Source organism: Chinchilla lanigera, unplaced genomic scaffold, assembly GCF_000276665.1.
Source record: "Chinchilla lanigera isolate Chin_1 unplaced genomic scaffold, ChiLan1.0 scaffold00059, whole genome shotgun sequence".
Classification (NCBI taxonomy): Eukaryota; Metazoa; Chordata; class Mammalia; order Rodentia; family Chinchillidae; genus Chinchilla; species Chinchilla lanigera.
In genome coordinates, this window is record NW_004955460.1 from 14,116,165 (window position 1) to 14,129,043 (window position 12,879).

General features: G+C 54.4%; 1 protein-coding gene across 3 annotated transcripts in view; it reads right to left on the reverse strand.

The window, feature by feature from the left end:
* Positions 1–12,879, reverse strand: part of Tecpr1 (tectonin beta-propeller repeat containing 1) — a 31,273-nt gene that overhangs the window by 9,454 nt on the left and 8,940 nt on the right. For all 3 annotated transcript variants that reach the window (XM_005397911.2, XM_013521165.1, XM_013521166.1), the window contains 9 exons: positions 11,171–11,272; positions 9,591–9,736; positions 6,098–6,600; positions 5,417–5,562; positions 4,438–4,593; positions 3,499–3,648; positions 3,253–3,410; positions 1,584–1,711; positions 526–628 (listed from right to left, as the gene is read on the reverse strand). In XM_005397911.2, the coding sequence (XP_005397968.1) occupies positions 526–628; positions 1,584–1,711; positions 3,253–3,410; positions 3,499–3,648; positions 4,438–4,593; positions 5,417–5,562; positions 6,098–6,600; positions 9,591–9,736; positions 11,171–11,272 (1,592 nt within the window). The remainder of the gene's footprint in view (positions 1–525; positions 629–1,583; positions 1,712–3,252; positions 3,411–3,498; positions 3,649–4,437; positions 4,594–5,416; positions 5,563–6,097; positions 6,601–9,590; positions 9,737–11,170; positions 11,273–12,879) is intronic.

A 12,879-nucleotide genomic window follows, 5' to 3' on the forward strand; every position in this document is an offset into this window, starting at 1 on the left:
AAAAAAAAAAAAAAAAAGGCTGGAGTGTAGTTCAGTGGTAGAGTGCTCACCTAGAGTTCTATCCCCAGCATGTATACACACACATGAAAATGAAAGCAAAAAAAAAGATTGAGCAACTGGACTACATACATTTAAATATCAACAGTCATACCAAGAGAGAGAACATAAATCACAGAACAGGAAGCATGGCCTCACCACTACCACCCTCCCCCTAGAAATCCCAAATGAAACTACCATGTGTGTGCTGCAGGCCAGTAATCCCAGCACTGAGAGACTGAGGCAGGAAGACTGCAAGTTTGAACCTAGCCAGTGCAATTTAGCAAGACCCCGTCTCCAAATTTTAAAAGGGCTAGGGATGCAGCTTAGTGTGAAGACCTTGAGTTCAATCCCCAGTATAATAAAGGAAAGAAAGAGAGAAGGGAGGGGAGGAGGGAGGGAGAGAGAAAGGAAAGAAAGAAAAGAACAGAACAGAACTGTGCCTAGGCCAGGTGGCCCCCAGCCAGGCCAGGCCCTGGAGCCCCTCACCTGCTGGTGTAGCCTGTGACGGGGTTCCAGCGCTGGTTCTCATAGATGCAGATGCTCTTCACGTCTGACTGTGTGTAGATGTTGCTGGTACTGCTGGCAAGGCCTGGAAAGAGAAAAAGCTGCTGAGATGGAACCCACGCCCGCCCTGGGGCCCCACAGGCAGCCTGGGACTCTGGCTTGGCCTTTGGAGCCCCAAAACCTGTAGAGAACAGGTAGAAGGGTGGCTGGAGCCCACTGAGGCAGGAAGCAGGCGTGTGAAGCTCATCTTGCAGGGCCCGGCCTGGTTGGGGTCATCCTGCCCCCGCCCCGTCATGGCCAGGATTACTCTGGGCCTCGATGAGAAAAATCTGCTGCTACCAAATCTCCCCTGCCACCACCTGCACACCCCATCTCGTGCATCCTCCCCACCTGGAAGCAGGCAGGTGTGACGTGCCCCAGCTCACCCCTTATTTGCAAAGATGCCTCAGTGCATGTGCACAGCCTGTGTGGGCCCGTTTCCTCCATGGTGAACAGAGACGGGCAGCCATCGAGCCCATGCAGATGCGAGTTCCTGTGGTCTCCGTGGACCACGCTGCTAGTATCAGCTGCCTCCCACCACGGGGCCCAGGGTCCCGGGCATGGAATGCCCTTTTCAGCACTGCTTCTGCCTCCACTTTCTACTCTGCCTCCCAAACCTTGGGGAGTCTCTGGGGAGCTCAGCAATACCCCATTCCCAAGGTGCAGTACACTATATGGGAGTCAGAGTTTGGGCCATGGAATCAGGAGCTGGGTCGTGGATCCATCCAACTCCACCCCAAGCCCTTGTCTGTGAAATGGGGCTGACTGCACTGTAGGGCCCCAGAAGCTGCCTTCTAGAATAGTCACAGCCCAGCTGCTGAGTTCCCAGAGGGAGTCCTAGAGGTAAGGCCTGGTCTCTGGGCTCCTCGGCCTCAAGTGTTGGCCAGCAATTGTCCTCCTGTGCAGGCTGGCAGTGGTAAAGGTCACCTGTCAGCCAGCTGCTAGCCAAGTGTCAGTGCTGGGCTGGGGCCTCGGTGCCGGGCAGGGGTGGCCAGGCTCACCTTGGACGCAGCCTCCACCGTAGCCGCCCGTGTACACCCAGGCCGTGTGGTCGTAGCCGATGCCCCACACTACACCGCGGCTGTTGGCCTCCACCACCCGCAGGTGACCTCCCATTTGCCGCCAGAACCTGGGGGGGCCAGAAGCCAGACAGACACCTCAGCCTGGCCTCCAACCTGCCGCCCGCCTGGAGCCCCTGTCTGCAGCTTCCACAGACGAGTATTCTACCACCCCAGGGCTCCAGACCGGGTACACCCGTGATCTCTTGGGCCTCCCTTGTGCGTTAGCCAATGCTGCCGAGGGCCAGGAAGCAGCGTGTGGCAGGCAGGGTCTCAGTACCAGGCAGGAAGCCCTCAGGAGCCTGCCCCACATCCCTGAGCTACACTGACCAGGGACAGAGGTCAGCAGCGGCTCAAGTTGCCCCCTGGGGGCCTCGACATGCGGCTGGGCCGTCCACATAGTGACAGATACAGGCAGCCTGAATGTGGTGGCAGAACCAAGCACGGTGGCGCTCACCTATAATCCCAGCACTCTGGGAGGCCAAGGCATGAGGAGGAGCAAGTTCAAGCCCAGCCTGGGCAATTTATTCACTCAGCAAGACACTGTCCAAAACATTTCTAAAAGAACTGGGGATGTAGCGGAGGGAGAAGGCTCTGTATTTAGTCCCAGTACCAGAAAAAAACAATGTGGTGGCAGGGCAGGGACATGCTGCCTAATCCTTCACATGAGCAAAAGAGCGACAGGGTGTGACACTGCGGCCTGCCAAGTACAGGGCTGGGTCAGCGTCCTGCAGGCTGAGGCCGTGTCCCTGTCACCAGAGGGCGCCAGGCACACACGGCTCAGTGAATATTGTGATCCCTTCCTCCACTGAGGCCTAAGGGGTCATGGGGCTCCTGGGCTTGATTTCAACCACTGCTAAATGAACCCCCAGCCTCACCAGGCTGTGCCCCTTGCCTGTCCTCCTCCTCAGGGCTCTGCTAACACCGGTCCCCCCAGGCTACCTCAGTCCCTCTAAAACCTTTATTTCTTTACTTTTTTGCGGTAGTGGAGACTATAGTACTTTGCACTGAGCTACATTCCAAACCTTATTCTATCCCATCCTTTCCTATCCTGAGACAGGGTATCTCTAAGTTTCCCGGGCTGGACACAACTTGCCATCCTCCTGCCTCTGCCTATCAGAACGCTGGGGTTACAAGTGTACATGACCATGCCTGGTTCCCCTCGGAGCTTTAAATGCCCCAACTGGGCAATGTGAGCTCCAGGTCTGGCCTCCACTATGTCTAAAGCAGCCCCAGCCCTTGCAGCCACCAAGTCCACATCTGCCCGCCCATGCTGCTTTGCTGCCCCAGGAAACATGCCTGCGTTCCCGCTCCTCTCAGCAGGAGCTGCGCACCTGAGCTCCTGGCTCTGAGTTCTGGGATGGGGAAAGGACGTGGCTTCTGGGACTGGGCCAGGAGCCCCGGGGGCGGGGGGATAGAGCCTTCTCACAGCACTCCGTGTGCCCCAACATCCTGCTCAGAGCTCAGCTTGAGCGGGAATGGGGAAGGCTGGGGGGCTGGGGAGCCGACCCTATGTATGCGCCGCTCCTGTGGGGGTGGAGAGGGGGTGGGGCTGCTTTGCAGCCCAGTCCCTGGCACTTGCGCGATGTGGGAGAGGCCACGGTCCACTCACATCTGGTCACAGGGCAGCAGGTGGTCCTGGGCCTCCAGGTCCGGGCTGGGCTCACTCACGAAGATGTCCCCCTTGCAGGTGACAGACCAGATGGACTGCGGGGATGGGCGGCCACGGATCTTCCGGCTCTCACAGCAGCTCAGGCTGAGCAGGGCGAGCTGGTGTGGGTACGTGGCCGGTCACTGCTGGGCAGGCCTCGGTTGGCTGCTCTTTGTCCCCGAGCCCTTGGGGCTGCCACTCACTCACCCAGTCGTTCATGTCCTGCTCAGTGGTAGCAGCCAGGCGCACAGGCCACCTCTGCCGAGTCCTCTCTGGGGTGTACAGGGCAAAGGAGTGCTTGGCCTCATTAAGCACTGGGACCAGCGCTGTCACCTCGTTGAGGAAGACGTGGAAGTACTGTTTGAAAAGGGGCGTGTGGCAGTGCTGTCACTCAGGCAGGGGTCCCCATGGCCTGCCGGTATCCCTGGGGGCCATGGGGCAGAGCAAGAGCCAATACCGAGGCTGCACTTGGTGAACAAATGTCTTCCTTTTTTTTTTTCTGGGCAGTACTGGGACTGAACCCAGGACCTTTGCACCAAGGTACATCCCCAACCCTTTTTAAATTTTTGAGACAGGATCTCCCTCAGTTGCTCCATTGTGTAGGCTGGGCTTGAACCCTTTATCCTCCAGAGTGCTGAAATTATAGGTATGTGCTACCTAAATTATAGGTATGTGTTACCTAAATTATAGTTATGTGCTACTATGTTCAGCTTCTTCGTGACATTTTAAAGAAATGTTTTTGACATGAAATGCCTGTGACATGCCAGCTGCTGGGAGGTGACAACTCCATCTTCCCAAGCCTGATGTCTCATCTCAAAAACAAGGGCGTGATCAGGCATGGTGGTGCATACCTGTAATCCCAGTACTCAGGAGGCTGAGGCTGAGGCAGAAGGATCGCCATGATTGCAAGGCCAGTATGAACTATATAGCAAGACTCTGTCTCAGAAAAACCGAAAAACCTAAACCCAAACTAAACTAGGGCCTGCAGGCAGCAGTGAGAGGGCAGGTGGCTCTGGGTGACCATGGCAGACGAGAGTGCTTTGTAAATTACACGCAGACTCTGGAGCGGGGCCCTCCAGGCCCTGCCTGCATCCCGCCTCCAGTAAACCCCACCCTGCTGACGCTGCTCCCCGCCCTCTTCCGTACCTTCTTCTCCTCATGAACTACGTAGTAGATGAACAGGATGCTGTCTCTGGCCCCGTCGTGGCCTGTGAACTGCTCCAGGGCTACGCGGACGTCCACCCACTTGTGGGGCTTCCAGTCGCACCACCACTGCAGGCTTCCTGTCTTCACCCACACAGACTGCAGCCAGGGCCAAGGCCATGGGACACCGTCACTGCTGGCCCCTGGGCCTGTGTGCGCAGCCCCATTCCCACACCCCCGAGCCGCCCCGTCCAATACACCCCCACCCCCAGTGCATGACAGGTGTCATTATCAGGCACAGGACTAAGCCACAGCTGTCCCTACATCACTTCCTCTTCGTCAGGCAGCCGGCAGGACTGGTACTATTAGCCCATGTTCCGGATGGGGCAACAGAGCCCCAGGAAGGAGCCAAAACTGCCTGAGTATCACAGAGGGACCCCAACTCCAGCCTGTCTGCCCCAGCCCAGCCTGGGCCAGGACTCTGGAAGGAAGCCAGGCATCTGCCCTGCGATCCAGCTCCCCAGGCTGATGGTGGCTTCCAAGGCTGGGGCTCTGCCTTAGGGGAGGTACAAGCTGCACCTCGGGGAGGGCCACTGGCCACTCCATCCTGACTCATTTCAACAAATCACAGGGCGGTGTGTGTGCTGGGTTCTCTGCAGGGTCAGGATGAGGTGACCTCAGGCAGAGACAGGTCAAGGTGCTTTGCCGATGCCCTCTCTGCCCGCCTCCTCTGAGACCGCTGCCCTCTCCGGGTCTCCAGGCCCCACACAGTCCCTGGAAGGCAGCAGGGCCTCGACTGTCCTTCAGGACGGATGCACGAATGAATGAGCCCATCTCCTTATCCTTAAGCCACACTGCGCATGTGACATGGGTGGCCAGAGGCAGGGGTGCTGCTGTCTGCTCCTCCTCAGCTCACAGCTGGTGCACGGCAGGCACTCAGTAAATGCCTGCTGATGAGTGCATGGGCCAGGTGGGCACCCACCTGCTCCACGGCCTGCTCGTAGTGCCTGAAGTTCTCCAGCTCCCGCTTGGTCCTCTCTGTGAGCTGCTGGAAGATCTGCTTCCTCCAGGCGGCAGTCTGGGCCGGCGAGATGGACAGGGACAGGGTCTGCACTGAGGGAGACAGGCCTGCAGGAGGCCAGAGCCTCAGGGCCAAGGTGTTGGCCCGCCTGTGGCTGGGTGGAGGCCAGGGTTGCTCTCCCCACCCTACCCCCTTTTTTTTTTGCACTACCGGAGGATGAACCCGGGCCTTCCCACTGAGCTTTCCCAGCCCTTACTGTTTTTTTATTTTGAGAAAGGGTCTTGCTAAGTTGAACTTGCGATCCTCCTGCCTCAGCCTCCCAAATGCTGGGATTACAGGCCTGGGCCACTCAGCTCAGTGTGAGGCCTGCTTGCTGGATAGCCCCAACCTCTGCAGACTGCCCTATGCACTCTCCTCTCAGGGTCACCCTGATGTGTAAGTTGCCAGCCTAACAATTCAGCCTAGAAAACTACCACCAGTGCCAGGACAGGAAGAGGGTTGTGACCAGGAGCCGCACACTGGCCCAAGGTCTTGGTCAGTGGGTTGGCGCCAGCCCCCATACTCCGGGCCTCAGACCATGGCCCGGGCCCCGCACCCCGCAGCAGCACCCCTGGGGACACCTGGCCCCACAGGGCCCCTTACCCGACTGGACAGAGAACCACTTGAGCACAGAGCCGGCCTCCACTGCGCAGCCGCCCCCAGACACCCAGGCCCACAGCGGGTGGTCGTCGGCCGCGTAGGGCTCGTCCAGGCCCAGGGGGAAGAGCCCTAGGGAGGAGAGGCCCATGGTCTCGGCAAAGCCTGTAGCAGAGTGGCTGGGCGCCTTCCTGGGCTCCTTCAGGTCAATGTTGGTCCAGGGCAGCTCAGCTGCGGTGGAGGCCGGGAGGGGGCGCTCGCTGCCCACAGAGGCCTGAGCGGCCTCCCTTCCTCCCGCATCCGGACAGAAGGTCTCGGAGGCACACTCTGCAGTCCCTCCAGTCTCCGGGCCTACAGCTGAGCTGCCCTTGGGGTCCCTGGAATTGTCCAAAGGCTCTTCAGGGGCAGACCGCTCAGGCCCGGGTCTCTCCGATTCGGAGGCGGCGTCAGTGTCACTGGGCGCAGACTCGCTGCCGCCCTTCACCTCGTCGCCAAAGAAGCAGCCAGCGCTGGGGACAGAACAGGGTAGACCGTCACTCCTTCCTAGGGGATGTGCGTGGCTACTGGGACCATCCATGCGACTTGGCGTTCATCACAAGCTCTCTGAGCTCCTGTCTCCTCTGCACAGCTGCACGTGTGCTTCCTAGGGGCCGGAACACTTGGGCCACACCCCAGACCACCATAGCACTGCGCCTGGCTACGCTGACCTGGAACTGATTTTTGGATTTGTCGTGCTGGGGACTGAACCCAGGGCCCCTGCACTGAGCCACATCCCCAGCAATTTTATTTATTTATTTATTTTTTTGAGACAAGAGTCTTCCTCAGTCACTTAGTTCCTCAGACTGGGTTCAAATTTTTGATCCTTCTGCCTCAGGCTCCAAGAGTGCTTACAGGCGTGTGCCACCATGCCCAGGTCTGATCTGGAATTCCTCACTGTGACAAAATACACAGGACATGAAGGTGACCATATAAACCATTTTAAAGCATATCCTTCAGGGGCTGTCGTACACTGACGGAGTTGTGCAACCATCACCACCGTCTACTGCCACCGAATTTTCATCACCAAATGGACCACTGGTACCCACCGAGCCGTCGCCCCCATCCTCCTCTTCCTCACCCCCAGCCTCTCTACAAAACACCAGTTTACTTTCTGTCACTATGGGTTTGCCTATTCCAGACATTTAAGTGTAATCATGGAATCGATGTGTAGCCTTCCTTCTAGCTACTTTCACTTAGCGTAGTAGTTTTTTTTCTGGTTTTTTTGTTTGTTTTTTTTACCCATCCCCTATTTTGTTTTGTTTGAGGTAGGGTCTTGCTACATAGCCCAGGCTGGCCTTAGACTTGTGATCCTCCTGCCTCAGCCTCTGAAGTTCTGGGAGAACAGGCAAGTGATACCATGAGTGATTTAGCATAATTTTCTTTTCTTTCTTTTTTTGGTCTTTTTGAGACAGGGTCTTGCTATGCAGTTCGGGCTGCCTTGAGCTCGCTTTGTAGCCCAGGCTGGCCTTGAACTTGCAACAATCCTCCTGCCTCAGCCTCCCAAGTGCTGGGATTACAGGCGTGTGCCACCATGCCCGGCTAGCATAATTTTCTTAAGGTTCATCTACATCATATTCCTTTCCTTGACCAAAATTTTATGAACCATTAAATTGTTTTCTCCAATGGCTGCCCCACCTTACATTCTCACCAGCAACGTGAGGGTTCTCATTTCTGCAAACCCTCACTCGCACTTCTGTCTTCTGAGTTACAGCCCTTCTGGTAGGTACGACACAGTCTCTTGCTGAGGTTTCAATTTGCATTTCCCAAATGACTAATGATGCTGAACATCTTTACGTGTGCTTGTGGTTTTTTTGTGTATCTTTAGAAAAATATCTATTCAAGTGCTACCACTGAGCTGCACCCCCAATCCACCCTTTCTAAAGGGTGAGTTGAGTTGAAAGACGTTTTTAAATATATTTCAGATGTGAGGCTCTTATCTTGTGATTTGCAAATATTTTCTCTGTTGGGTGAGTTATCTCTTTATTCTCTTGGGGGTGTCCTTTGATTCACTGAAGTTTTTTGTATTTTTTGCAGCGCTGAGCTCCAACACCAGTCCTTTTTATTTATTTATTCTTATTTTGAGATAGGGTCTTGCTAAACTGCCCAGCCTGTCCTCCTCCAGCCGTAGCCTCCTGAGTAGCTGGGATCATAGGCACGCATTACTATACCTGGCCCCTAAATATTTAATTTTGATGAGGTTCAATTACCTGTGCAGACGTTCCTTGACTTACAATTGGACTGTGGTCTGATTAACCCATTATAAATTGAAAATACATTTATAAGCCAGGCATAGTGGCGCATGTCTGTAATCCCATCACTCTGATTGCAAAGTTGAACCTAGCCCGGACAATTTAGCAATTTAGCAAGACCCTGTCTCAAAATTTAAAAAAAGACTAAGGATGCAGTTCAGTGTAGAAGCCCTGAGTTCAATCCCTACACACACACACACACACACACAGTATTTAATATACCTTACCTACTGGACATTCCAGTTCTACCTAACCTACCTTAAATGTGCTCAGAGCACTTACATCAGATCACAGTTGGGCACAATCATCTAACATGAAAAGTATCTTATACTAAAGTGTTGACTATGGCATATAATTTAATACTGTACTGAAAGTGACAGTGCCTTGACTGTCATAGCTGAGAAACCACTACCAAATCCAAGGACAAGAAGACATAGCATCAGTGTTTTTTGCAGCCTATCAGCTGATCCCAATGTGACCACCACCAGGGAAGGAGACCTAACCTCGGGTAGGGATGCCAGCCAAGCTTTGAAGGCGCAAGGTGGGGGAGGACCAGGGACTGGGGAGGCCCAAGACATAGGGGACACTCCTGGTCAGGGCTCACAGCTGTGGGCACTCCCATGGTAGCAGTAAGTGTCCCCAGCTTGAAGGGTTGGTCATCTTCCGGTGGTCTTATGGCTGGGGCAGAGCCGGGGCTTCCCCATATTCTTGGACCCAAGGACCCCGAAGTACGGTCCTCAGAATTGCAGCAGCAGCCACATCACCAGGGACCTCACGAGAAACCCGAAACCCCACCAGAGGCTCAGGCAGCATCTGGAGATCTGTCTAGCCCGAGTCCCTCCAGCGCACAGGGAACAGCCAGCCTGTGACCAGACAGGAGGGAGCCTCTGTCCGGGTCCCCTAGTGCCTTGTACAGGGATTTCGCATCTGCCGCTCAGAGACGGCCTTTCCAGCCCAGAGCCTGAGCCCTCAGAGCCAGCGGGCCGGACCCGGCTCCGGTCCCAGTTCCGTCCTGCCCTCTAGTGCGCTGCTGCGGCGGCCCAGTGTCTGAGGACACCTAGTTCGGTCCCCTGGCTGCCCCAAAGGCCCCACTGCAGCACTGGGGACTCTCGGGGGCTTGGGGACTGACACCCTGTGCTGGCACCCTGTGGAGGCCACGGACAGCCTGTCCCACCCCAAAACTAGTCTGTGCCCCAGTGCCCCTGGGTCACCTGAGGAGGCTCGAGGAGCTGCCAGAGTGCGACCGGTCGCTCTCTCGGCCTGCGACGATGGCCTTCCACGTTTTTCCACTCAGCTCGCTGGGGGTCACACCCTGCCGGAAGTACACAGCTCGCTCCTCAGAGCTGATGCCCCAGACCTGGGACGGAGAGAGGTGCTGCTCAGGGATGGTGGTGCAGACCTGGGGCTCCTGAGTCTTACTGGCGGTGCAAGGGGAGAGCAGGCGGCCAGCAAGGCTGGAGAACAGTTGCAAACCCAGGAGGAGCCCCCCCCCGCCATGCCACGCAGCGGGGGTGTGTGTGCGCTGGGGCTGAGGTCAGCGGCTCAGAACCAGGGACCCAGGCCTGGGCCCTGATATCAGGCAGACTCAGAGCAAGGTGCAGAGGCCAAAGTGGGTGCTGGGATGCAAGGTCCACCTGTGTCCCTGTCTTCCCTGTGGCTTCTAGTGGTAAGCTGCTCCCCAAAGGAACATCTATGCTCCAGGCACAGAGCACCGGGGTGTCACCATCACAGCAAGGGGCTGCACCCTTTGGGTCTGAACAGTACCCAAACCTCAATATCTACAGGAAGGAGGCCACGTTGTCAAACTGTAGAGGTGATGCTTAGGAGAAGTGGCATCCACAGAGTCAGGAGACCAACTCCACCCCTCACTTGGTGAACACTCCAAGTGCAAGGGCTGATCAAAAATATGGTGAATGTTTATTTTTTTAAAAAAGAAAAATTGTTACAGAAAAAACACAGTGTCATTAATCCCCCTCAAGGTACTTCCCCTCACTTGGAACACACTTATCCTGTCATTTTTTGTCACTTTCTGAAGCAGTTCTGGAAGTCCTCTTTAATGTCATTATAAGATGCAATAAAAAATACGATGAACGCTGCTGCTGGGTGCCATCCAATGGAAAGGCAACTCATAAAAACACGACAGTGAGTCCTCATCCACCCTATTCATCAGATCTGGCATTGTGCAATTTCTGTCTCTTCCTCTCAGTCAAAATGACCATGAAAGGGAAACATTTTGACTCAGTTCAGGACATTCAGGCAGCCAGAACAGTGCAGTTAAAGACACTCCCAGAGGACTTGCAGAGCTCTTTCAGAAAGCAGCAAGGACAATAGGCTAAGGGTGTTCTAAGTGGGGGAGGGGAGTATTCTGAGAGGCTTAATGGTAATGTGTCTTTTACTGTAAAAAATTTTAAAATTTAAATATACATGGTATTTTTTTTTTTTTGCTCAACAGGGTCTCATTATGTAGCCCAGGCTGGCTTCAAACTCACAGTGATCCTGCTGCCTCAGCCTCCTGAGTGCTGGGATTACAGGCATGTGCCGCCACACCCAGCCATATACAGTACTTTTCGATCACACTTCGCACGTCTCTGGACACCTTCCAGTCTGCAGATACGGTCCCCACCCCCAGCAGATTTGTGCTCACTACTCTGAGTAAGTACCCTTCCGGAAGCACCCAGGGACGGTCGGACACTGCGGATCCTGGGGGAGCAGCCTGCTGGCTGCCTCTGGGCACGGACAGCGGCTGCCGAGTGCACACACCGCAGTAGGAGCCCTGGGATCACACACCCACCTGGTCGTTGAGCCCCACGTTCACCATCGTCATCTCCCCAACCATCTCGATCCAGCTGGTGCCGCAGGGATTGTGTGAGTTGACGCCTCTTCGGAACCACACCTGGAAAAGCCAGAAAAGAACACATTTCCCTGCAGGCCACAAAAAAAGAGCTTTTTTTTTTTTTTTTCTCTTTTTATTGATTGATTGCTTGCCATACTGGGGATAAAACCCAGAGCCTTCACACTGAGCGACATCCCCAGCCCTTTATTTCATCTTTTTATTCTGAGACAGGATCTTGCTAAGTATCTAAGTTGCCCAGACTGGGTCTGAATTTACAGCCCTCCTGCCTCAGCCTCCCAGAGGGCTGGGATTACAGGTGTGTACCACCATGCCCAGCTAATGGGGGCTTCTTCAGGGCTCAGAAAGAACAAATAAATAATAACAAGTGGCTCACACTGTAAGTGAGCAGGGCCAGGGCACATCCATCTTTTCACATCCTTGCCTGTGCCCCGGCTGAGTCACTTGCCCTCAGCCGCATCTGCCCCTAATCCAATATGTGGAAAAGATCTGTTTCTTTATTCGAGTTGTCCTCTCTGTAAGACAGCAGCCTTAGTGAGGTTCTCTAGGAAAACTATAAACTCACTATTAGAATAAATGCCCTATTTGGGGTCTGTAATGCTTTATGAAATTGTCTCCTTAATGTCAACTTGTAAAACTACACACCAACCAATTAAATTTTCCCCAAGCCTGCTTGTGGCTCCAGGGCTCACCTGGTGGCCGTGGCTGGCCCCTGCTGGCCCCCAGGGCTGTTGCTACCCGTTTTGGAGGGTGGGCCACACTGGGCCCTCTGAGATCCTGGTGAATCAGGACGCATAATGAATTTCTGAGGTGCGATCATTTCCAAAAAAACCCTCAGATATCTTATAAACATTTCTAGAAAGCTGGGCCTTATGGTACCATGCACCTGGAGTCCCAGCTAAAATCAGGAGGCTAAGGCAGGAGGATTGCTTGAGCCCAGGAATTCAAGGCCATCCTGAGCAACACAGCTAGACCTCATCACCAGATCAAAAAGAAACAACCCCCAAAAAATCTAGAAATATTTGAAAACTGAGCAAATATTCATACAAATCAAATGTTTGCTTATTTAAGCTTAAGGGGTGGACATGTTGCTATAAGAGGGGCTTGGCAGACACCGTCCCTGGCAAGTGGGGTGCCTGGGACACCCTGGGAGGACAGTGTCAGGCTGGATGGGGCCTGAGGCTCTGGGCTTGTGGGTGCTGGTGATACAGACTCAGATGTGTGAGCATCCATCCTCCTGGGTGCCGGGGAACGCCCTGGCATAAGGTTAGAAGAAAATCATGGAAGAGGCCTGGAACTGGCTAATCCTATCGGACCTGCTTCTGATGAGATAGAAATGCAAATGGTGGCTTACTCTGGAAAGCTGAGGCAGGAGTATCCCAAGTTTAAGCCCAGCCTGGACAATTTAATGATTTAGCAAAACTCTATCCCAAAATTTTAAAAGTTAAAAAAAAAATTAGAACAGAGCTAGGGGTATAGTTCAGTGTGGAGGTCCTGGGTTCAATCACTAGTAACACACACACCCCCCACACACAGAGATGAACATAAGCACTGAATAGGGGAAGGGGAGGCATTTAACTGAGGATCTCAGCAGATTAGCTTCAGAGTATTTGAAATGTTCAGCTTAACACAGTTGGTCTGCAGTCTGG